This window comes from Cydia pomonella, unplaced genomic scaffold (assembly GCF_033807575.1).
Source record: "Cydia pomonella isolate Wapato2018A unplaced genomic scaffold, ilCydPomo1 PGA_scaffold_146, whole genome shotgun sequence".
Taxonomy (NCBI): Eukaryota; Metazoa; Arthropoda; class Insecta; order Lepidoptera; family Tortricidae; genus Cydia; species Cydia pomonella.
This window is the reverse complement of record NW_026907789.1, coordinates 379,193-406,370: the sequence shown is the minus strand read 5'-3', so window position 1 is coordinate 406,370 and position 27,178 is coordinate 379,193. Positions and strand designations below refer to the sequence as shown.

General features: G+C 38.4%; 1 protein-coding gene across 1 annotated transcript; it reads left to right on the top strand.

Moving 5' to 3' along the window:
* The first annotated feature begins 384 nt into the window (after window positions 1–384).
* Window positions 385–25,427, top strand: LOC133533273 (beta-1,3-glucan-binding protein-like). The gene is made up of 10 exons (XM_061872230.1): window positions 385–576; window positions 12,327–12,435; window positions 13,782–13,900; window positions 15,518–15,699; window positions 16,083–16,219; window positions 17,198–17,364; window positions 19,806–19,930; window positions 20,715–20,832; window positions 22,949–23,079; window positions 24,081–25,427. Exons 1-10 carry the CDS (start codon window positions 441–443, stop codon window positions 24,279–24,281), a joined length of 1,425 nt encoding a protein of 474 aa, XP_061728214.1. The 5' UTR covers window positions 385–440; the 3' UTR covers window positions 24,282–25,427.
* The last annotated feature ends 1,751 nt before the right edge of the window (window positions 25,428–27,178 follow it).

Below are 27,178 nucleotides of genomic sequence, written 5' to 3'. Positions count from 1 at the left end.
TACAGGACTAGATACGAGTATACCGTATCCTATTGTAAGTACAAAGTTTCAGCAGCATGTTCCAGCTAGTCGTTTTGAGAGCATAACTGCGTTTGTATGTACCGAGCTTGACGGGGGACCCTTAAACAGCTGCACCGTTTTTGGTGAATTTTGGTCCAGTCACTTCTGAAAAAATCGACACGAGCGAAGTGCCAAAAATATGAATACATGACCCATATATTAGAGTAGTGTATACATATTTTTGGCACTTTGTCCATATAGATATTTTCAGACGTGACCGTGCGTATGGGGATAGTTCGAGCCCCGGTAACATAGGGTAGTTTTTATTAGGGAAATCATCTCTGTAAGGATGAAAAGGTATTTTAAGATAGAAGTACAAATTCTACGCAGAACAAGTGGAGGGCAGAGGTTAGTGTATAAAATAAACAACTAGTATCAAGATGGCAGTGAGCGCGATCGGTTGTGCGCGTGCGCTCGTTTTCCTGTTCTGTCTCGCTAAGGCCGATGACATTTACAATGTACCCGAAGTCACAATACAGGCTTTCAAGCCTAAAGGGTTCCGGGCTTTTATACCAGGTACGCTAGAAATATTAGTGATGTGAAAATTGGTGTAGGTTTTTTTACACACATTTATTACACACTTTTTTACACACTTTTATTTACACACTTTTTTACACACTTTGATTATTATTATTACACACTTTTATTATTATTATTACACACTTTTATTATTATTATTACACATTTAGCTTCACCGCGTATCTTCTTTGTATAAATCTACATATATATATGTGCTTTAAATCTTGTAACATAAATTTGAACCACTTCCTGGTGTCTGTTTGTGCTGAAATTTGGTATACTTCCGTATTTCCGATGACAATGCAATAGTATGCTAATTGCTAAGATGGAGCTGATCTGATGATGCAGTCGTAAGGTAGCCAAAGGAACTCTTCGAGGGAAATAAGGAAACACATTGAGTTTAGGCTCATTTGAAAGGTCGCACTTGATAGACGTACAAAAATGAGAAAGTGCAGTCGTGTCAAAAATATTTTTGACGGGTACTTGTTTTGTAAACACATCCTATGTTGGAAAAAAGAATTAGAGCAAATTGGCATCAGTTTGAAAACTTTGGAAACATATATTTATGAGAGTGTGTAATACTATAAAAATAAAATTCATAAAAAAGTTTAAGATCAATGCAATAGCTTAGTTATCTCTTTAAATACACTCCCAGTCAGTTTATCTTATTCTGCGGTGGCAACATGGTTCCATTTTTAAGTGATAAAAACGTCACTATGCCCGTCACTTTCGCACTTACATACTTGTTAGAACGTGACAGGCATGGTGACAAATGATAAAGAGTCGACCATCTTAGCCCCATTGGTAATAATGGCCTTTCGAATAGATATACAAAATTCTAATAAACTTATTTTTCTTGAAATATTTCTTCGTATGCAATATACAATATTTTTCTGTAATATTCAGGTTATTAGTGTTATTACCCCCAATTACACAAATATTATACAATATAACATCAACATTTGATAGTTGGTTATTGGTTGGTTTGTTATATTTTTGTAAACGTGTTTTTACTGGACTAGGTACCTAAGCTACAAAATAAACCTAATTTTTCATAATTAAATTGATTTAAATAATCCTAGTTACCATTTAAATTTATAACTAAACTTCCTTAACAAACGTTATCTCTTATTAATTAACACAATGCTGCGAATTACAATAACATTTAATTAAATTCATATAGTTAGTGTCATCCACGATTACGCGCAGATTTATGGTTTAAGACATTTATTTCTCAAACAGAATACAATTCACTTGATATGAGAAATACAAAGTACATTTTACAGTAGCTTACACAGTAACATGCAGAGAACTATTTACAATTTCTTAACACTAAAAGCATATGAGTAGCAGGAAAATATTAGCAAATTATTTTATTATAACAAAGTTAGGCAATGGTACGGTCAAATTAACTCAAATTTCACTAAAGTCAGGAACTAATTCTAAGGACTAATAAAATCACTACGGATTGTTTTGTATGGGCTAAAAATCGAATTTTATACAATCGTTACTAAATTCACCCCCCCGGAAAGGGGTGAAATCGGCTGAAAATAATGTAATGGTTATAACTAAGAAGAGAAAAAAGGTGTACTCGGTGTAATTTGGCGTACGTTTTACAACACTTATATCGTGTTATTTATGTTAATTTAAGCTACGGAACAGGTAAAAAAAAAACAACATTTAAAAAAATCTATTTTGGCCATTGCGGATCTGGGGAAAGTAATGTACTCGGTGCAAATTGAGTAAATAATTAGAAAAAATATCTAAATCCAATGTCAAATTCGCACCATGGTGCGACACCCGGAAAGTAGTTTTTCATGTTTTACTGTCGTTGTACTTCGGGGGAAATTTTAATACTATTGGAAATTGATGCAATCATATTCATTTGATTTTGTTTACATTCGCACCCCATAAAAAATTGGCATTTTTATACGGAACATGCAGTTTTGTAATCAAGTACCAAAAACGTAGAGCAATAAATACACAGAAGCGACAAGCGCGTGATTAGTGGCAAGAGAAGGAACGCGCGTAGATGCACCGACGAAGCACGGCTATTGAGGCACGAGTAGTGGCATGTACTGCAAAAATAGTAGGGTTTCTGAGTATGCAGACAGACAGTCAACAAATTAAATACAGGTACGCTCAATGTTTGTTAAATTCGAAAAATCGCGTTTTTCCATATACTTACGAAAACGTTAGACTACTTAGTTCACTCAATGATTGTTTAAATCAATAGTTCCGTTTTAATGCCAGAAGAAAGATTTGTGCTCGTTGCCCGTCAAAAGTGTCAAACAAACTGTCTCGGAACAATCGCTGCGCGTAGGGTTTGAGATCCGGATATCCGAAATATCCGGATATCGGGTCATAAGATCTGGATATTACGGATCCGTTAAATATGGTTATTGTATTGACCTATAACCGGAACAATTTTCTAATGAAATTTATGAATAATTTCATACCATTTTGTCATTTAAATATAGTATTTTCATATATTTAATCAATTCAAATACTAACAGCACATCAATTTTGATAGGTACATCATGTCACGCAGTAACTTTATACAATGAATGCGAATGTTGCTTAATGCAAACATTAGATCATTGGATATCTTGATGACTTGGGGCTATAGGCTCAAAACAAAAGCAACCTGAAGGCCAAGGCTAGGATAGTAGAGTAGGAAGGAGAGAAAATTGGTCTGATAATCAACCACTAGAATATCTCCAAATGAATAGGGCTAAGATGGTCGGCTCTTTATCATTTGTCATGAAGGGCATAGTGACAAGTGATAAAAATAGAACCATGCTGCCACCGCAGATCGAAAAGAAAAGACCTACCTAAAGTAATCGGGAAGAGGAGATAGATGTTCGAATCCAAAATGCCCTAAGATGCTCAGCAGCGCTTCGTCGAGTTCTAGTGTCCAAGCTGATCAGTAGACTGTCCATGATTCAAGTCTATAAGACAATAATTAGATTTTGATGAATGACATCTGGACATTGGACTCTGAATCAGAAAAAAAAGAACAAGTTCTTAGTGAAGAAGACGAAATTCTGGCGGAATATTCTGGGACCTATCAGAGATGAAGATAGAGAAGATGAAAGCGTAGGAAAAATAGGGAGCTAGAGTAGCCCTAAAACGCCCTCGGAGTATCCAACTAGCGTGGAGTGGTGCAGAATAGAGCAGAGTGACGTTGTTCTTGTATCAAAGGCCAAGATTCTTTTTGGGTCACTGATCCAGTGAAGTAAGTAAGTATTGCTTTCATAGTTAGTATTTCATGACGAATGAACACGAGGTGAGGCATTGGATGTATTTCCAACTATGCACCAGCTAATCCAGATATAAACCCTCCTTATTAAGTACGGTTTTAGAGATAACATTATGTTAGCTATTATAGTAATCAAGTAATCATTTAAAATTAGTTGGGGTGATATCATTGTATTAAAACATAGTTAAAAACGTTATTTCTTTGTTATCTAAATCAGTTTATTCGGATATTTATTTTGGTGGATATTCGAATAATTAGAACATCACAATATTCTAATTGCAAACCCTACATATAACTTCCCAGTAGGGACACAAATAGGTAATGTAAATACTGCGAGGATGAGCTTGTTTAGGAAAAACCAGAGCGATCGAGTATATTCCTTCAACAGGATGCTCTCCTACAGCATATAAAAAGGGCTTAACAGACCCACATTGGGACCAATTTACCTGAATAGCGACCCACAAATGCTAGATTCTTGCAACTAGGCTTGGCGAAAGAAAAATGATGGACCAGCGTACACCTCTGCAAGGAGCTTTTGTCTTGCAAGTGCAAAGAATGCTGTACAGGGTGTGGGGGAGTAAAACACGGATTTAAATACACTATGCTTTGCGCATGCGAAGGTGCATGCTCTGGGACAAAATAATACGTAAAAAAAAAATATTTTTGTTTAGTTAGTGTGTAACTTTAAATAGCTAGATCCGGAGTAAATTACAATAAAACGATCTCAGTATTGTTAATTTTGATAATAATACTTTTATCGAAAATATTTTAAGTTACCTTTACTTAAACATCATTTGCCTTGCAAATTGTATTGAAACAGCCACCCGACTCTTGGTGGTGTCATCCGGTATGGAACAAAAATAGTGTAATTTGCTTGTTTATAAACCGATTTTCAAAATTTTCATGGAATTTTATAGCTTATTAATGTAGCATTCATATCTTGATACAATGTCTTCCTGTAAAGTTACTAGTAAAGTTGATGAAAACAAAAAACGGATTTCTTTTCGGGAAAATTTAAATAAAACTTAAAATTTCTCGCAAACTATGGTATTTACAAGGTCAAATATATAAACGATATTGTAGCGCATTTAATTTTGCTTTTTATGACACCCCACACAAGCTTACATGTGATATACTTGCTGTGGTATACGCAATATTCTGAACACGGCACCGGCCATTTTGATGACGTCATAACTGGTGACTTAACCACGTTAGAAACTGTCTCCCGATGGTTTTTTAGTCAAAATAACATGCTTAACAACATACTAAAATATGGTGCTGGTTTCATCAAAGGCACCTATTGGGCCCTATATGACCCTAAGGGAAGCGACTTCATACCTACTCGTATAACATTTTTTTATAAAATATTTGAATAAGTAGTCGATAAAGAGGTCATACACCGATAGATTATTAATATGTTGTAACATGACATCACTATTTTTGATCTCACATTGACAATTTACGCACAAACTTGCATTTCATTTTTGGTCGCACTTTTGAAGTTTGACAGTCGTTCTTGATATCCTATTTCTATGTATCCGGATCCGAAAAATTGTCGGATATTGCAAACCCTAGCTGCGCGCTGCGCTATCTCCCCGCGCCGCGCGCCCCACGCCGCGTGCTGCCAACCACCTTCGCTTGCAGTTCGTTGCGATGAATTCTATTTACTTTTTGACAAACTTCCGGTAAAAAAAATCTATTTTTTATTTAGTGCAAATGTAGTGTCTTTAGATGAGTACCGTTTTTAAAATTTTCACGTCTCTCTTAATTTCCCCCGAAGCACAATGTACAAAATAATTAAAAATACATGTTCCATAATTTGCCCAGGCGTGCAAAGTTAACTGAATGTTTATAATGCTTTAAAAAGCTTAACTTGAGATTGCACCAACCGACTGACTTATCCTCGAGCCGCAATCGAAAAAAAAAATTTTTTTAGGGTATCATACATTGCACATCTTTTTGATTAAGATATACTATGCACCAAGGTGTTCTCTATACACTACTTAGCTTGAACCTAATAGCTTTTAATTTACTCCAAAATTACGGCACTTTATAGTTTATACCTAAAATTTAACGGTCTTCCGTACATAATAGAAACGGTGCAACTCGGGGGAAACAATCTAGTTGCGCCATCTAACAAATCCAAAAAAAGCACGACTACACGACTTACTTCCATACTTTTTCTTAACTTTACTATACTATAAGGCATATTTTAGGTTGGAGGTAGATCGATGCGGATGACGCTTATCGGCCGGTTAATATTGTCATGGCGCGGGATTTATTACGTGTGCATATGATAGCAATAGTAATAAGGTACTACTTATAGCAATTAGATATCTGTACTTGAAAAGCGATTAAGGATGTTATGTTTGAGAACTTTTTTAAATAATGACTGTGATTTTATGTCCTTAACATCACTTGGCAATCTGTTATATATTTTAGCTCCTTCGTACAAAATATTCCTTTTGCCGTAATTAGTTCTAGGTGATCGGAGACAAATATTATTTGCGCGCCTAGTTAGTCGTTTTTGTATTTGGGATTTTTTTGTGAATGATATTTGTGTATGAATATGTTTATTTAATATTTTTCTGACCAGTATGCATGTTTTGTAGTGATATAATTGAGTAAGTGACATTAATTTTGTTTCTTTGTAGATTTTTGTAGTAGGAGTTAAAAAGTTGTAGTGAAATAATATTTTTACAATTTTATTTTGGCTTACTTGTATAGTTTTTAGTAAAGTTTTACCTGCTGTGCCCCATATTTCTAATAAGTACTCTAAATGTGGTTTTACCATGGAATTATATATAATATATCTAACTGCTTTTGGAAAACAACGAACGGTGCCGTGAAGTGAACCCATAAGAGATGAAAGTTTGGACCGCAATTTTTCAAGATGTGGTTTCCAGCTTAGCTGACTGTCAAGATAAAGGCCAAGATATTTCTCAGTGTCTACTTTTGTTATAGGCTGATTGTTGATTACTAGTGGTTGGTGGGATCCAATTATCTTGTTTTTTGCGTGAAAAATCATATAGTTTGTTTTGGCTACGTTAATTGTTAATAAGTTATATTGAAACCACGTGTTTAAGCTAGTTAGATCCTCTTGGGCTTGTTCAATTATTTTATCTATGCTATTATCATAATAAAACAAGCAGGTATCATCAGCATATAGTGAAATGTCTCCCTTTAAGCCGATTTCATGTATATTATTTATGTAAATTATAAAGAGTAATGGCCCTAAAATCGATCCTTGGGGAATTCCACATGTGACTCTTTTCAGGGTACTCACTGTGTCGGAAATTTTGACAACTTGTTGTCTATCCACGAGATATGACCGAAACATTTGATGCGCTGTATCTTTGATGCCAATATGATGGAGTTTTTTTAAAAGTAGTTCATGGCTTATCGTGTCGAATGCTTTTTTCAAATCGATAAAAACACCTAGGGCTATATTTTTGGAATCAATATTAGTTTTGAGTTTTGTAATTAAATCTATATTTGCCGATAGAGTGTTCGATCTTGAACGGAACCCATACTGTTTTTCAAACAGAAATTTAATGGAGTCGAGATACGCGCATAGTCGATTATACAGCACTTTTTCAAATATTTTTGAAAGCACGGGAAGTACTGAAATCGGTCGGTAATTGCTTGGGTCAGTCTTGGGTCCGGATTTAAACACTGGGGTTATTTTTGCAATTTTTAAGGAGCTGGGGAAGGTTCCGCTTTCTAGGCAGATATTGATACTGTTAGTTAGATTGTCTATAATTGAATTTTTTACACACTTGATTACTTTGCAGCTTATTCCATCTATTCCTGTACTAGTGTTCGTATTTAAATTGTCTATAATTTTACTGATTTCGTCGGTGGTCGTTGGTTTAAATTTAGCAAGTTCGTTTTGAGTGTTGTCGTGAGTGGTGTTATATAAATATTTATATGTCGTCGTACTACTGTTATGACAATAGGCTGGTATTTTGTTTGCCAGTTCATAGCCCACGTTGGCAAAATAGGAGTTAAAACACTCGCATACGGCTTCCGTCTTAGTAATGAGACCCAAGTCTGTTTCAAGTTTTGGAATAGTGGAGCCTGTAGTTGTTTTATTTTTTGCCAAATCATTAATAAGCTTCCACATTTTTAAAGGTTTTCTCTGACAGTTTTTAAACGCTTTAAGGTAGTATTGGCTTTTAGTAACTTGAATATTATTTTGAACTTCTTTTTTGGCCGCCAGTAGTTTTTCCTTCGCGCCGTCGATATTGCTATCACCGTTCTTCCTCTTCACAATGCTTGACAATTGGTTCCTTTCGTTTATCGCTCTTATGATGTTTTTGTTAATCCAGTCGCTTCTAGGTGGATTTTGAATCTTAGTTTTAGTTATTGTGCTAGCTTCAACAGCACTTTTAACTTGGCGCTCTAAGTTGGTGTAGTTAATATCCTGGTCCTGTTGCTGTATGTTACGTTCCATTGTTTTTTAGATTAGATTTCTTATATCTAACCATATCATATCATATCATTTATTCCATTCAATCATGTTCATTTGTACATTACAATACAACTATACACACTTACACACACACACTACACACTTTAGTGACATGACAATACGTGTCAAGGCTCGCGTCGTCGTGAATGACACGATCTTTACAGTTTTACGCACGATTCGAAGAATGAAATACGGTAACGATAAGTTCTATTTAGATATATTTTGTATGTCGTATAATTGACAGAAGCAGCTCGATTCGGGCAACCAATGTCACTTTGACGTTAGAAATATCGTAGATAGATCTTATTGGGATCACAGCGGAATCGAAATAAACGTCAATTTTGACATGTCTTTTAGTTATCGATCTTTTAAAGATCTTTCCATGATGTTAAGAGGCTGTCAATACCTAAAGCGCGCACACTGTCTATTTCTATCGGAGTAAATGAGATAGCACTGTCGCATGTTACTGGGCCTGGGCAAGGGAATAATAAGAAAAATCTTGAAATAAAAAAAAGTGGATTATTAGTGTACTATTTTACTCAACCACGGTTTAGATATAAATGTTTTGAAATTGTGATTTTAATTGCAGACCCATAAGTCAAAACAATAAAGACATAAAACCGTTTAGTTGTGATTTTAAGACCAATCTTGCAATTATTTTCTATCGAGCCGATTTCGTTCAATCATGTATCGAGTACAACCACGATCTTTGAAATATAATTAATATGAACATATATTTTTCTTACGTGACTAAAACAAATAGTCTTTCTTAAAAAACTGTTTAAGTAACATCAATTTCAAGGACATTGGGTGTTGACAGCCTCTTAAACGTGTCTTAATCATTCTTCGAATCGAGCCGTAAGCCGGTTTCCTGCTAACCGGACAACATAAAAACACGTTTGCCTATAATCTGTAGGGAATCCCTGTTTGATTCTTGGAACAACAAAAACTTTCGAGTATCGTGAATCACAAAATACCTACAAGACAATAAGTCCATAATTACATTTAGTTGTGGGAACCGGGAAGTACCTGTTACTTAAATCCCCCGCAAATGTTAAGGCGAATGATAACCTCAAACGTCCTTGACATTGAACTCGTCGCTTGTGCGCGGGTAACAGTGATATAATCATAGATGGATACGCGTGCGCCCGTGAGGGAAAGAACGTACGCAATGCGACAAAATCAAAACTGACAACATACCAAAAACAACCTAGGTACGTAATTTGGTCGGCTTATTTGTTACCCACCATAAACCACACTAAATTTACGGTGGGGAATAAAAAAATGTGAGACTGTGACAAGGACAAACCATAATAGCGCTTTCTCTGCTACTCCTACTGAAAGTTCCATAAGTGCTTCCGTTTGGTCATCTGGTCGCATCTCCATTTCATTTCTATATTATTTAACCTCTATGGAGTAAGAGGCTCGGCACTGAATTTAATAGTCTTACTTACACGGTAGAATACAAAGGGTTGATGTGAGTGGACAGCGATCACCGGGGTCATTGGTCTCTATGGGTGTACCGCAGGGATCAATATTGGGGCCTTTCCTGTTCCTTATCTACATTAATGACCTGCCTTACCTTGTAAAGACCCACCATGACATAGTATTGTTTGCAGACGATACCTCACTTATTGTCAAAGTCAAACGACAGCAACAAGCTTGCAGTGATGTAAACAATGCTATTTCTAAAGTAGTAAATTGGTTTAATGTTAATAATTTATTGTTAAATGAGAAAAAGACTAAATGCATTAAGTTTGTTACAAGTCACATAAGGAATGAGCAAACAAGTGTCATTGTCAAGGATGAGGAATTGGAACTAGTAGATAGTACAGTTTTTCTTGGTATAACTTTAGATTCTAAACTACAATGGGGTCCCCATATTGCAAATCTCTCGAATAGACTGAGTTCTGCAGCTTTTGCAGTGAGCAAGATCCGTCAGTTAACAGACGTGAAAACAGCTCGATTAGTTTACTTTAGTTACTTTCATAGCATTATGTCATACGGTATTTTACTATGGGGCAGTGCTTCAGGGATAAATACCATTTTTGTTCTGCAGAAGAGGGCTATTCGTGCAATATATAAAATGTACCATAGAGACACACTTAGAGATAAGTTTAAGGACATTAACATAATGACAGTGCACTGTCAATATATTTATGAGAATATTCTGTATGTACATAAAAACATTGCCAGTTTTAAGAAAAACTGTGAAATACATAATATTAATACTAGAAATAAGCATAAGCTCGCAGTGCCCTTCACTAGGCTCCATAAAATTAAGAAATCATTCATGGGTAATTGTGTAAGATTTTACAATAAACTTCCTAATATTATAACTGAACTGTCTGTTAGTAAATTTAAAAATTATGTAAAACGTAAGCTTATCTCTAAAGCCTATTATAGCACACAAGACTACATGAATGATGAAACACCGTGGGATTAAGTGTGATTGTAAAGAATGAATTATTTATTGTTATTTAAATAATGATGAAATTGATAATTCAATGTATAGGTATATATACCGTATTTATTGACATTTAGATTTTATTCTAGAAAGTTTCTAGACTAGTATTTTTATACAATTTTGATGTTTGACGATCCTTTTGTGAAATCCTTATTTTTAAGTTTACCATATCTATAATAGTTCAATGTTTTTTTTAGAACAATAATAACTGCATCAATAAATTGCTCTGATATTTAGATTAAGATGATATTTGTAAAATTTGACGATTTAAAAGTGCTTGTTGCTAGGCCTATTTGAATAAAGAATATTTTGACTTGACTTTGACTTTGACTATGGATATAAAAAAATTTATACCACGGCGGTGGCAAGCAAGCATACGGCCCTCCTGATGGTAAGCAGTCACCGTAGCCTATGGACGCCTACAACTCCTTTAAAAATCTGTACACTCCTTTTTTGAAGCACCTCATACTGTAGACCCTCATAATTAAGGAATTACATGTTTCACAAATAGCCTTGTTTAAATATTTCTGTCATAGGAATTATTACTGTACATAAAAATTGAGGATTGCGCTTGAAATGTTAACAAAAACCGAAGCACATACTACGTTCGGTGTTTGACTACAGTCCAAGAGTACAAATACCTGATGACCGATGCAAACCATTTTCATCTTTATTTTAGGTAGGGGCTTGTGCACAAATCATGCGAGGTTCGATAGGGGGGGGTCACGAAAAAATCACGAGACATCACGTTGGTTTATAAGAAAACCTCACGTGTTTTTTTTTTATACTACGTCGGTGGCAAACATCTCCATTTCATTTCTATATTATTTAACCTCTATGTATATAAAAATTTTTTATACCACGGCGGTGGCAAACAAGCATACGGCCCGCCTGATGGTAAGCAGTCACCGTAGCCTATGTACGCCTGCAACTCCAGAGGAGTTACATGCGCGTTGCCGACCCTAAACCCCCCCCCCCCCCCCCCCCTAGTTGAGCTCTGGCAACCTAACTCACCGGCAGGAACACAACACTATGAGTAGGGTCTAGTGTTATTTGGCTGCTGTTTTCTGTAAGGTGGAGGTACTTCCCCAGTTGGGCTCTGCTCTAGATCTGGAATGACATCCACTGACTGTGCCCTACCACACAAAGCGAGATGACATTTACAATGCCCATACCTCTCTTTTGGACGTAGTTTAAGGACGTACCCGGGTCCAAAAGGGTCCGGGTCTATGGTGAACGAAACTAAGAAAAAATATCCACCACATACTTTTTCTCGGTTTTGTTAAGCATAAATCTTCACTTGGCACTTCAAAATAGCGAGTCTAAACAAGATTTACTCTATACAATACTATTTATCTTAAAATTAGGTGGAACGAAATTTTTAAAAAAAAATACACGTGAGGTTATGTGGGGGAAGGGGGGTTCGCCAAGAACCTCATCAAATATCAAAGGGGAAGGGGGGTAAAAAAATTGCCGGAAAAAAAAAACCTCGCGTGATTTGTGCACAAGCCCTAGCCTAGGCTGTGATCATAATTATGTTTCAGATGCCCCGAATCTAGCCCTCTTCGTATTCCAAGGCAACGTCAACAGAAAAATCGAGTCCACACAAGTGGGTGAACTCCATGGAGAAGTGGTATCACCCAAAAATGGGAGGTTAGTAGTGAAAATGAACGTTTTTATTAATTCAGTTTAGGCATATTACAATGTAAGTGAATACCAGAAACCTCCACCGGTTCTAAGGGTTCGAACACTTGGAACCGGTGGTACTGCGGTAGTAGTGTGGTGTAGTGTAGACCACAGCCCTGAGATGATACTGCCACAGAAACTCGGAGGGACTTATTCTTCATATAATTACATATACATAAAATCTTAAAAATAGGCACATACGTAACGCCTAGTTCTCCCAGAGAACATATCAAACATTAAAGGCAAAAATACTACTGGCCTTAGCGTCTATTTCAGACGATCTATGGTGCAATGTCTAGAGACATTACACCGCCTGGGACGGAGTTAAGGAAAACGCAGGGATGCCCAGCACCTGCGCCACCCTCTCGACCTCACTGGCCGGAAAGGCAAGCCAGTGTGTGGAGCCAGGTTGGCTGCAGGAGTCTACCGCAGATTTCAGGTTGGACCCTACTCACGCCTAACGGGTTTGATTTTGGAGTTTTCCTTCTCCTAGATAAGTTGCAACCCAATGCTTAGAGGCTTATCTCCCCTGTGACGAAGGGTTAGATGACGGCTTCCTTCGTGATCTTAGTCGCCTCTTACGACACCCTCGTTCTTTTAGGGTTGGTGCTATTCTTAAGCCGGACACCACACGGGGAAAAGGCAAAAATATAGTAGAGAAAATAAATTGATGGAACAGTATGCATTGTTGTCTCAGGTGACGCTGCTTGGCATACGATCGTTTCTTGGATCATACTCACCTAATCTAATGCCCTAGCCACGATATTAACTCTTGACTACTGTGAAGGTTGGAAACCTTCACAGTCTCGAGATAGATAACTGGCAACGATTATTTGAATTCAGAACTATCGCCCTACTGATCTGCAGGCGATACCATTCTGAAAGTGGCAAGCATTCGTTTTTGAAGAAAAAAAGATCATTAAATATTATCAGAAATCTACCTCGAGTATTTACATTCCCCACCTCAGATAGACCGTATCTCTTTTACATTACCCTCCAAAAAAGGAAGAAGAAAAGACTACTCCGGCGGTCCAGTTCGCGCTCTATTTCTACCTACTTGTACCTATCAGGTTAAGTTCGGTGTCATCTTCGTATAAATTAGGGGCCAGGAATTCATTTATAAAATACAGTCATACCCGCTTAAGAAGATTCTGAAGAGATCAGTTCCAAATTGCATCTTAAGCGAGAAAACATGAAATCAAACGTGAAAAATATATGAAAACAAGTTACCATCAGTGAGGATCAGTGTAAATTGGTATTTTATGTGGGAAATCTTATTAAACGTAATCATAATCACATATTTTCCCCATTAGGTGGGTGGTGGAGCTGCCCGACGTCGCGCTGGCGGTCGGCGACGTCATCAACTACCACGTGTTCGCGTCTGTCAAGAGTGCTGCGTATGTGAAGGATAAGCTGACGTTTACTGTCACCAGTAAGTACACATGCCGACAACTTCAAGGTTCCGTAGCCGTTACTCCTCCAACTAGAGAGAGAGACTAAAATTGCGCCAGCTCAATCTCTCTTACTGCCCATATTAGATTATGCTGACATTTGCTATCTTGACCTTACGCAGGATCAGCTGAATAAGCTTGAGCGCCTCCAGAATCTCTGTATAAGGTTTATATTTGGCTTGCGCAAATATGACCATGTGTCTCAGTTTCGTTCTCAGCTCAAGTGGCTTTCTATTCGTCTTCGCCGTGACTCTCATGTTCTTGCCCTCCTTTATGGCATTCTCTTTAACCCCGCTACACCACCTTATCTCAAAGAGCGTTTCAAGTATCTCTCTTCTATCAGATGTTCTCAGACTCATATTCTTGCTCCTCCCTTATCTACTTCAAAATTTTATAATAGCTCTTTTACCTTCCGGGCTGTTCGGTTATGGAATGCTCTGCCAGTAGAATTTATTAAGATTAGCTAAATCTCTCCCCATTTTCAAAAATCAGCTGAAACTATACTTTCTATCTCTACCTTAAGTTGCCATTTATATATTGTATATGTGTAAGTTATCAGCAGTTACATTGTATTATATAATATAATACAATGTATATATCATTGTATTATATTATATTGTATATTTATTAGTATATTAGGTATTGTTTTAATACTTATATAAGTAGTATGTGTGTTTGTATTTAATAGTCTCCATATTTAGCTCCTTGCACTACCTGTTGACTTTTGTATGAGTTCGAAATTTCCTGCTACCTAAAGGTTGTCTGGAAGAGATCGCTTTTTAGCGATAAGACCGCCTGTTGTCACCTGGTTCTATTTTCCTTTAAAATTCATTCACATAAAATGTATAATTGTTGGTGCAGTAAAGAATATTTACTTACTTACTTACTAGATGGGTAGTGGAACTGCCAGATAGCCTGACGTCGCACTGGCGGTCAACGACGTCATCAACTACCACGTGTTCGCGTCTGTCAAGAGTGCTGTGTATGTGAAGGATAAGCTGACGTTTGCTGCTGATAAGCTTCCGTAATCTAAATAGATGGGAACCGTTATAGTTTTCTTATGTTCATCTGTCCGAATAGGTAGAAAACTTCGGTTACTATATATCACGTAACAATTCCCATTTCTCTGTCTGTCTCTCTCTCTCTCTCTCTCTCTCTCTCTCTCTCTCTCTCAGCGTATTCACTCTTGCTTTCTTTAATTTTTTGCATTTATATTTGAAACTTTTGTCAATGGCTATGCCGTAGGTAGGTAGTATATACATTGGCCATGACCGTCGATAATTAAGGTTATCTATAAGCTATAAGTAACAACAATATTACTTATAGATTGCAGTTTTGTAAGGTTACATATATGTAAGGATTCCTCTGAAATCCATTACAAATACACCACGTAACATCATACCACATTAACTATTTATTAATTTTTACTAAAATCCAAACCCTGATCTCCGAAGATACCTATGTACGGGAGAAAAAAATCGAGCTTCACTTTCATCATCCTGTTATCGCCTACTGCTGTGCATATACTTTTTCTTGTTCTTCGTTCATAAGTCGCTATGCTGTGCTGTATTAAAGAATTTGTACACTTTGTATTTAAGAATTGGAAGACTACGAGTCGCGTGAAGCCCCAACGACGCCCACAAATCCAAACTGCGCCCCAACTCTTACTCGGGTACGAGGAGGCGTCGCCTGCGCTGGACAGACCATCTTTGAGGAGAACTTTGATTCATTAAGAACAGACGTATGGCAAGTGCAGCAATATGTTCCTGTAGACCATTCTGTAAGTATCCCATTCTATTTCATCAGCTAAGAAACGCGCATTCACTCTCGGGAAGCACCATCCCAAATAGTAAATTTAAACTCAATTTAAGTGACGTTGTACGTTAAACACTGACGTCACCTTGCTACCTGTGTGTCAGGCCTCGAATCGTGGCAGTAAATCAGTATTTATATTTTTGAATTTAAAATGGCGCAACTACATCAGCTTTTACGAAAAAAGTTTTCCGCTGTACCCCACCCTCCCCTGCACTACGTAATATGAAGAATGTTGAATCATTCTATTTAAATCACAATACTCAAACCCTGTTCTCCGAAGATGTTGAGGCTGCAAGCAAGTTAAACGCCTACTCAGACTCTTTTGTTTATTTGTAAATATTTTTCCAGGAGCATCCCTTCGTATCATATCAACGATCTGCAGTCTCTGTGCAGAATGGGAACCTGCGTATCGTCCCATCACTACAGCAGAACCAGCCAGGGTTCTCAGCTGATAGCATGCTCGATTCCTTGGATTTATATAAAGGGTAAAACATGAAGATTCTTAGCTGACAGCACGCTAGACTCATTGGATTTATATAGATAACTTACCAGTACAGCCTGCAGACTGCTCCCAACTTTGGTTTAAAGGTGTGTCCACACCGCAGTTACCTTAATAACAGCAGCACAGTTGCTTTAAAAACAAAGGGGACCAGGACTATCAGGATGTTGTGGAGGTATGGGATCGTTTTATAGGTAAGCGCTAGATTCAGTGCCTTACCTTAGCCCTTCCTGCACCTCGGACTTCAGCGTTGGACTGGCAAACGATTTGTACCGTAGGATATTTTGCTACATTTAATTCTTGCAAGGGACTGACATGAATAACGTTTCACTTCCAATCCTAATTAAGTCACACTGTTGATAGTATACTCATCATGCTCAAGTCACCTGGCATCGCTGAATACAGGATGACTCACGTTAGATCGGGCAGTGTGGTCCGACACTTCATTTTCTATGACGGCTGATCGGTGATTACGTGGTGCTTTCCATAGAAAACGAAGTGCCGGAAGGCCCCTGCCCGGTCTAGCGTGAGTCATCCTTAAAGAGATATGAGTTACCGTCTGTCTGTATCTAATTTATTTTTTATCGGTTTGTAAAGAAATGGGTACCTAACTAAAGTCAGAAATGTTTTGTCATCCAAATAGCTATGGGAAATCAAAATCTAAAGGAGGAAGTAGCTGTGTTCTTGTGAATTGGGTAAGAGACTAATTTTAGGCAAAGGTCTCCGTTACACTCTAATTTGAATCTTTATTCTGACCAAGGGCATCGCCAGGGGGGGGCACAGGAGGCAGCTGCCCCCCTAGAGATTTTTTTTTTAACTAAAGGTAGACCCCTACTGCTTCCCTGCGACATTGGCCATAGCAACTTGCCCATCAGGTGGTTACGCTCTTGATTCTGACAAATCAAAATTGCAATTCCAATGTTTTGAAGAGTTTATAGGATAAGATGTTTATGAATGCTTTCAGTTGCACATCAGAAACATCAGGCACTTGTTTCGTCCAAGCTAACGACGGCAGCGGCATCATACCGCCCGTAGTGAGCGGTCGCATCACAAGCAAGCCCGGCTTTGCCTTCACGTACGGAACCGTCACTGTGAGGGCCAAACTGCCGCAGGGAGACTGGTTGTACCCAGGTATTTTTTTTAGAATATGTTGTTACCAAATGTACAATCGCCCTCGAGTAGGGAAATTGTTTTTAGAGAGAAATTTAGTTATCTAATACCAAAGAAAGCGAATCAATCGAAAGCCAACTCACCCCGTCTCTGCACGCCGAACAGCTGGATCGGTACCGATAACCTTCATTGGTGAGCTGATGCTGTAGTGGCTCCAGCGAGGATTTTAAGCACACAAATCGACAGTTTAAACGAATTTCTCTTTATCACGATGAACGAGCTTGCACCTACGACCATTAGCAGCCATCGAATCGATCTCCTAGTTGCCCTAACTCCTAAGGCATCCCAGATATGCAGAGGGCCTTCATAAGTCTTCAGCGCCCTTCTGGCCTCGCTCCAGTTCAGCCCGACCGCTCGTAGCTCACTCTCGGCGGACCATCGTCAAGAGTGGCGGACGCCCGGAGCCATGGATTCACAGGTTTAAGGATATAGTATTTGTTAACAGCCAAATAAATTATTGGTAGAGCCCATGCAAGAGTTAATACTCGTACCAGTGGCGTGGTGCACCTGCACATAGAACATGTATTCCAAAGTCTTGCTTACAGAACAGCTGAGCACGTTACCTCGCAATTCTGGAAATTAAAACATGATGAAAAAGATCCTCCTTGCCCAACTGATATTATTACGTTCAGTTGATATACTTAAAAATATCAAGCCGCGCAATAGGGTTGTTTCCAATTTTTTGAAACGCTTGTATTACGTTCTATATTAACTAAAAGTTGCCCTAAAATTCAACTTTTATGCTAAAAACGGCTTTAAATATGTTAAATTAATAAAATATATTTTGACAGATGCTTTCGCGCCCAAAACGCTCTTAGAAAATTGTGTGACGTCACAGTTTACGGTTTGACACATAACTACTTACGCACGTAGAAGATACGAACTGTCAACTGACATTTGTCATTTGTTGTTTATCGCCTAACTGTCAACAGTGTCAATCCGAGAGTTGTGACGTCATCAGAATCTTCAATGACGTTTCGAGTTTGGTCACGTGACGTGTGCCAAAAGATATTTTAAATTCAATATTTACAAAAATATGGTCATTACAGGTCCCCTAAAAGTAGTTTAACATGTTCTTATAATCCAAAAGAATTTATTGGGATACAATTCAGCCCTAAGATTTGTAGATGGAAACAACCCTATTAATACTACTTATATCATGTTATATCGTGTTAAACTCTTATTTCAAAAAAATAAAACTGGTTTTCTAATGGCAGTAAGAGTAATAAAAACGCGTATTTTCAAAAACCTTTCTACATATGTCAATTGTAGTAACTTTTTCAACCCGTTACGCCTCACTAACTTTAGCGTTAAATAAAAAACTCTTCGTAAAAAGGTACTTTTCTTCAAATACGAAATCGTGATAGGAAATGTTATTAGATTGAACTTTACGAACAAGTTAGGAACTTTTTTCCACTTTTTTTTTAAGATGCACGTAGCTGCGTCGGAATATCGGGAGATTAAAAAAAATAATATAAAAGGTAATCATGGTTTATATCCCGGTCGATTTAAGTCTAGTGAAACTAACCGTGAATCATTCAAAACTGTATCCCTAGTGTAAATTTATTCGATAGCGAAACGTGACGTACGCGTTTGCGTTAAGTCTCATTTTGTATGGGATTTAGAAACAGCGCGCCAAGCGGGACGTTTTGGAAACTCAAAATCCCATACAAAAGGACACTTAACGCAAACGCGTAGGTATGTCACGTTTCGCTATCGAATAAATTTACACTAGAGGCTCTGTTATGTATACTATATTAAGGGAAAGGGTCGTAGTTAAAATTTTTAACTACTAATTTTTACTAGTGTAAAATGACAACTTAAAATGACAATCATAGGTACATACATCGACAAACGAAAAAAAACAATCGAGATGTCAGACGCTACGACACCTTGTTGTCACAACTATTGACAATGACTTAATTTTTATACAGGTGTAACAAAAATAGTCGAGATCCGTTCAACGCAGCGGCTTACGTGAGCGAATAACTCGCGAACGCGAAGCGGCGCGGGTGAATTCAATCCTTTGATACCTATGGAAGTGTCTTACGTGGGCTATCTCGTTGTGATCGCGAATGCTGTTGGGCCGCCGCACCGCGAGTTATTCGCTCACGTAAGCCGCTGCGTAAGGGCATATTCGGTATGGGTACAGGACGGTACCGTAACAAGGACGGCGTATTTCCATCTGTCCCCGCCGGCCATAGATGGGAATAGGCGCTGCATACAAATCATCCTCATCTGTCCTCGCCTCTTGTATGGCGGTGGTCACGTGGCGCGGACACAGATGGGAATACACCACAAGGACTGAGACGTTACTTAATCATCATTAATCAATATAAATTGTAATTTGTAGTTAATAATTTACTAACCTTACCTAAATGACAACAAAAAATCGTTTTCAGAGATCTTACTGGAACCGTTGATGAAGAAGTTTGTCTTCGGAAGCGTGAACTCGGGAGTTCTGAAGATAGCGTGTTCAAGAGGCAATAAGGAGCTTAATTCCGGATCCACTAACTATGGAAATAAAGTAAGAAAATTTAATTTTTTATCTTGTCCAAGCTGTGTCTCCGCTGGCAATCGACTGGCAGTAAACGGTCAGGCCGCGTAGCCAACTTTACAATCGTTCACGCTCCGTAGCGTATCGTAGCTATCTCTCTCTATCACTCTTCCTTATTAGTGCGACTGTGACAGTTGCGTTTCGTTCGCCACGGAGCGTGAACGATAGGCACGTTGGCTACGCGTACAGGATGGCCTCGTACCACATGGATGCGATCAGTTGAGAAGGAGTCTAGCTCAACTGGACTCGGCTGGAAAGAGCTGGAAGTAGCTGCTCAGGATCGCGCCTAATGGAAAATTCTTCTGCGAGCCCTGTCCCTGATGAGGGATAACAGGATTCCATCATCAATACTTAAAAATCGACGTTTCGCTGTGGACTGTTTCCTCCTCCAAAACGCAATCAATCATTATGAAATTTTGGAAACTGCAAGAGGAAGAAATAATCTATGCCGCTCTGTTTTGATTCTTTGGCATTTGTTGTCATATTTGTATACTGCGCCTTTTTTGCAGCCAATTCAATTGAGCTGTTTTTGCGATGTTCGAGGCGCTGTAAGTTGCTTCAGATATTGATGATTTATTTGAAAAAATCATTGTTCTATGTTAAAAATCCAGGGAGGAAACAGTCGAGAGCGTTTGTATGGAAAAATCGCAACCAGAAATTCCTCTTAAGGGACCCCTAAGCCTAAGCCAGTAGGGGTTTAAAGGTTATAGCAGTTTTTTTTCTACAAAAAAATTAAGAAAATGATATTTTACAGGTGATATACAGCGGGCCGGTCATTGATACCTCTTGCCACGACACATTGCTTGTCAAGAAGAACTCATATACCTTCTGGGGTGACGGTTTTCACGATTATTCTGTCAAATGGACGCCAGGTGCGTAACCCCCCCCCCCCCCCCCCCCCGTAATTTACAGGGTTCCGTTCCTAAAGGGTAAAACGGGATCCTATTAGTAAGACTCCGCGGTCCGTCCGTCTGTCACCAGGCTGTATCTCATGAACCGTGATAGACAGTGGAATTTTCACAGATGATATATTTCTGTTGCTATAACAACAAATAGAAAAAAGTACGGAACCCTCGGTGGGCGAGTCCGACTCTCACTTGTCCGGTTTTTTAGTAATAAGTATATAAAATTAAAAAGTCATTGCTAATTTTATATTCATATTAATTTATTGCACTAATAGCAATATAATCAATATGTTCTAATAAATTTGTTTTTGTATTTTTAATTACTTTACTAGATACGGTCGCAGATTTTAATTGTTGATCCATTTAGGGTTCAAGTTTTTTTTCAAATATTACGTCGGTGGCAAACAAGCATACGGCCCGCCTGATGGTAAGCAGTCTCCGTAGCCTATGTACGCCTGCAACACAAGAGGAGTTACATGCGCGTTGCCGACCCTAAACCCCCCCCCCCCCCCCTCGTTGAGGAACACAACACTATGAGTAGGGTCTAGTGTTATTTGGCTGCGGTTTTCTGTAAGGTGGAAGTACTTCCCCTGTTGGGCTCTGCTCTAGATCTGAGCTGACATCAGCTGCGCTGTGCCCTACCACACAAAACGAGATGACATTCACAATTCCCAAACATCTCTTTTGAAAAAGTTAATTTGGTTTTCAATACTAATGGTATGAAATGGTACTAAATGGCTCAACAATTAAAGTCCGTGACTATACCTACAGTCATCATCAGAAGTAGCAGATTATAGCTACCAATCCCTAATACTACTTATAATATAAAAAGCTTAAAATGGCTCCAATAACTTATACCAATTTTATAATGTGCCTTTGATCAAAGTTTTGGATTCCACTGTCAACATCCAAACCAGCGAAAGGAATGCCAATAGAAATGATTTTAAGTTTGAAATTTAGAATATGCATGTACAGTCAGCGTCAAATACTTTGTAGCAACCAAAATAGCCAAATAGTTCGGTACACCATATACACCGTGTTTTTATTGTATTCCGTTAACTTCGGGGTATCGGTTAGTAAGTTTAAGGAAACTAAATGGCATAGTTAATTTCCAAAAAAAAAAAAAGTTTTTTTTTACTATTTTTATTTTTATAAAAAGTAAATAAATGTTGCATATAGCGTTGTTGTAGAAGCGCTGGTGGCCTAGCGGTAAGAGCGTGCGACTTGCAATCCGGAGGTCGCGGGTTCAAACCCCGGCTCGTACCAATGAGTTTTCAGAACTTATGTACGAAATATCATTTGATATTTACCACTCGCTTTTCGGTGAAGGAAAACATCGTGAGGAAACCGGACTAATCCTAACAAGGCCTAGTTTACCCTCTGGGTTGGAAGGTCAGATGGCAGTCGCTTTCGTAAAAACTAGTGCCTACGCCAAATCTTGGGATTAGTTGTCAAGCGGACCCCAGGCTCCCATGAGCCGTGGCAAAATGCCGGGACAACGCGAGGAAGAAGAAGATATAGCGTTGTTGTAACACGGGCATTACGTTTAACTCGAACAAACAATTGAAAACTGTGACATATCAATGTCATTTCGAATATCGATCGTCCGAGATAGTACTTACGTTTAGTAGCAAATGTATGAACTCGCACTAAACACTAATCAATAAGTAAACAGGCCCTAAGGCAAGTGTACACGCTCATAAGGGCCTTATAAAATAAAAATTAATGATTGATTATCTCCGAAATGGAGTTAATTAGAATATCGGTGTCTTTGAGAAAGTTACATAATTTAAGCTCAGGAATGCACCCTCGAAATTAAAGCAAATCAAAAAAACACGGTGTATTTAGTATGGTGTACCGAACTATTTGGCCACATTGACTGACGCTGACTGTACTTCTTAGAATGACAGAAATAATAGAAAAAATGATAATGTTACGTTCCGTTACACGCAGGGTTATATATATCTCTATTTTTCGAGACGCGAGGGGGGTTTTTTTGGCGCGTTGTTTCATCCGCTACTATTGGTGTCGACTGTACTAGAATAAACTTTGGTCACAATATAATGTAGAAATATTTTTGCAGAGCGTCTGATACTATCTGTGGACGGACTGGAATACGGTCGTATAGAACCAGCGTCTAACGGGCTGCGGGGGCTACTACCGGCCTCTTGTTCCGCTGTACAACTAACTGGGATGGCACCTTTCGATGACCACGTAAGTTATGCCTATTACCAAAGGGAATTTGAAATAGGGAGCGTGCATGAACTGTAGGAGGCAGCACAGGAGCCGTCAGATTTTTGGCGCGAGGCGTAAATGTGGTGTTTATTTTTCCGGTGTAGCCCACAAGATGGCAGAACCTACTATGCACAAGAAAACACGTGACGTGTAAATGTGCATGTTTATGATTCTGATTCAGGCCACAAGATGGCAGACTCTCCAACGCGCACGGTCCCTATAGAGGTGGATTGTCAAAGAAAACTTTGTAGCCACAGTAAATTTACTGCCATCTTTCGACACATGATTAAAACTTTTGGTAGATGAAAGCCAAAAGGTACAGCGGCATCGTTTCGAGCGATGGCGCCACTACCTTTGGGTTATGCCCAGTAAGTTTTTATTTTATTTCTATTTATTATTTATTTGGAGACCCAACAGCTGTGACATTAACATAGAAAAATATAGTAGATACATTAAGCCAATTATAGGAACTCGTTGTCGCCACTTTTTGATATTTACCAAATATAACACATATCACTGAAAGAATAAGGATCATAGTCAAATGGCGTTCTAAAAGTTTAATCATGTGTCGAAAGATGACAGTAAATTTACTGTGGATACAAAGTTTTCTTTGACAATCCACCGCTATTTCAAATTCTCTTTGCTATTACGTGTCTAATTATGAATTTGAAATTGTTTATTAGGTATATCATTTTATTTGTGTTATTTGAAAGCAAGTATGTATCACCCCACATGATTCGGTTAAGAGTAACTTTATTTCGAGAAACTTAATAAATAAAGTTGTGAGCCTTCTAAAGATCCCATACTTAACTGCACAGATACCGCATATGTTCAATTAGGTATTCGATCTTTAGACAATGACTCCCGCGGCGGGGTTAGGTATGGACAGCCGCAAAAACTAGTCACTGAATCAAATTTAGCCTTGACGTGACTTGAATTTGTGTCACGTTTGTTTACCTATAAATAAACACTTTTTACAGTTCTATATAACCCTCGGCTTGGCTGCAGGTGGACACACAGAATTCCCCGATAGTTCCTTATCACAGAACAGCCATGAGAAACCCTGGAAGAACCAGGCTTCCAAGGCTGCTCTTCGGTTTTGGAACGACGTGGACGCGTGGAAAGCGACGTGGCAGCAACCAGAGCTGTTAGTTGACTATGTCAAAGTGGTTGCCCTGTGATTATATCATTATATATCTTACCTATATGGTCAAGAGAAGACTACAGCATGTTGTGAAGTAAGGACCAAGAGAACGGAGTTCTCCTTCTCATTGTACCTACCTATTTCTAGTAAGTAGATAGGTATACCAGGCAAATGAGGTATCCGCAGCAACCTCGGTTCTCCATACATACGTAGTTACGTTCTCATTTTAAAACGACTAGCTAGATTGGTCTGATACTTTGTATTTACAGTAGGATAAGGTATATCTATGCCTGTAATTAGTTTATGTAGCTTCAGATATCATAGTAAAAAAATACAGCGAATAGGCTTGTTTCCAATTTTTTGAAACGCTTGTATTACGTTCTATATTAACTAAAAGTTGCCCTAAAATTCAACTTTTATACTAAAAACGGCTTTAAATATGTTAAATTAACAAAATATATTTTGACAGATGTTTTCGCGCCCAAAACGCTCTTTGAAAATTGTGTGACGTCACAGTTTACGGTTTGACACATAACTACATACACATGTAGAAGATACGAACTGTGAACTGACATTTGTCATTTGTTGTTTATCGCCTAAAACTGTCAACAGTTTCAATCCGAGAGTTGTGACATCAGAATCTTCAATGACGTTTCGAGTTTGGTCACGTGACGTGTGCCAAAAGATATTTTAAATTCAATATTTACAAAAATATGGTCATTACAGGTCCCCTAAAAGTAGTTTAACTTGTTCTTATAATCCAAAAGAATTTATTGGTATACAATTCTGCCTTAAGATTTGTATATGGAAACAACCCTATTTAAGTTTTGCATACGAAACTTGTTTACTCCATTTCGTTTGTTTTATGAGCTAATTACAGGCATAGATATACCTCATGTCATTGTATTTGCAAAGTTTCATTAAAATCCAACACGCTAGAGAGGTATGGGCATTGTGAATGTCATCTCGCTTTGTGTGGTAGGGCACAGCTAGCCAGTGGATGTCATTCCAGTTCTAGAGCAGAGCCCAACTGGGGAAGTACCTCCACCTTACAGAAAACAGCAGCCAAATAACACTAGACCCTACTCATAGTGTTGTGTTCCTGCCGGTGAGTAAGGTTGCCAGAGCTCAACTAGGGGGGCGGGTTTAGGGTCGGCAACGCGTATGTAACTCCTCTGAAGTTGCAGGCGTACATAGGCTGCGGAGACTGCTTACCATCAGGCGGGCCGTATGATTGTTTGCCACCGACGTAGTATTAAAAAAAAAAAACACTGTATTAAAATGAGAATGAAAGTCCGTTTGTATGGGAAGGTGAAAGTCGGCCGAGCTTGTGTGGACTCTTAAAAGGTTACAGAAATTATATCCATGATCACGACCTTCCTTTTTCTCGATCTCATGCTTTTAAAGTGCCTCTAGGGTATTATCCACGTGCCATGTATATTTATTAAGCGACGCCAAACATTCCAATAAAAATAATTCTATATGAATTTTGTTTTATTCATCCTCCGATCTCAGAAGCCCTAGAAGAACCAGGCCTCGAAGGAAGCTCTCCAGTTTTGAAACGACGTGGTCGTGTGGTAACCAGAGCTGCTGGTTGACTATGTCAAAGTGGTTGCTCCATGATCGCCGTGGTGAAATTTTAGGTTAAGGTTTATTATTCAAGTAGGCATGTTACAATGCGCTTATGAACGTCAAATAAAGCTACCCTACACCTCTGTCTCGAGAAGATTTAAATCTCCCCTCAATTGGAGAAGGGTTGGAGGACTGCAATGGAGTCGATCTCAATTTACCGGCAAAAATGTCCACAAAAGCGCTCGCTACAGTTTAACACATTCACTGCCAGACAAAAAACGGCGCACTACCCCAGAAACCGGTGGACTATAGCTGCGTACAAAAAATGTGTTAATGTAATCCTACATACGTACTTCAAAAGTTTACGATGGCGCGGTGTTTTTCCATGATATAGGAGGCAAACAGTAGACGATTCGCCTGATGGTAAGTTATTACCGTCGCCCATGGACACCTGTGACACCAGAAGGGTTGTAAATGCGTTAAATTTAATAAGCGGTGCGTTCAAAGTTCGAGTAATCTAAATTTGTTACACAATGTCTCAGAGCAGAGATTGGTTATTATTTCATCTCGATCACTTATTTACCTCTACGGTGTCTCCGTGCCATATATGTTGTGCCTTGGTGACTCATATAGGAAACGTGCATGAACTGTAGTAGGAGGCAGCACAAGAGCCATCAGATTTTTGGCGCGAGGCGTAAATGTGATGTTTATTGTTCCGATGTAGCCCACAAGATGGCAGAACCTACTATGCACAAGAAAACACGTGACGTGTAAATGTATATAATTCCGATTCGACCACAAGATGGCAGACCCTCGAACGCGCACGGTCCCTATACAGGGATGCCAAAAATATAAAAATAATAAACAGACTTCTTATACTTGTTTTATTCATACCAATAATTTTGCAACTTTCTACATTACAAGAGCTTCAGATGCCTCTAAAAGTATCTTAATATCTACAGAGAGTCAATCCCTATTTTTTATAATTTATTAAACATTAAGAAGCGAACGAAATAAGTATATCTTGACTATTACATCGTGTGATAGTACTGTACTTATATGTAAATAAGTAGTTGATATTAAAGAACTTTTTCACCTCAGCAGCTCGAACAAGCCTACTTTCGTCAGTCCAGGGAGTAAGGAGTGCGATTTTCGTCACTCCAGGGAGTGAGACAAAGTAGCTTTTTAACACATTCACTGCCGTGAACTTTGTTCAGATGCCGGACAACCCGCTGGGCTGGTTGTTTTGTACGCAGCTATGGACCGGTTTCTGGGGTAGTGCGCCGTTTTTTGTCTGGCAGTGAATGTGTTAATTTAGTGAAGGCCATTAATACATGAATATTTCTAGAAGCTTTCGTCATA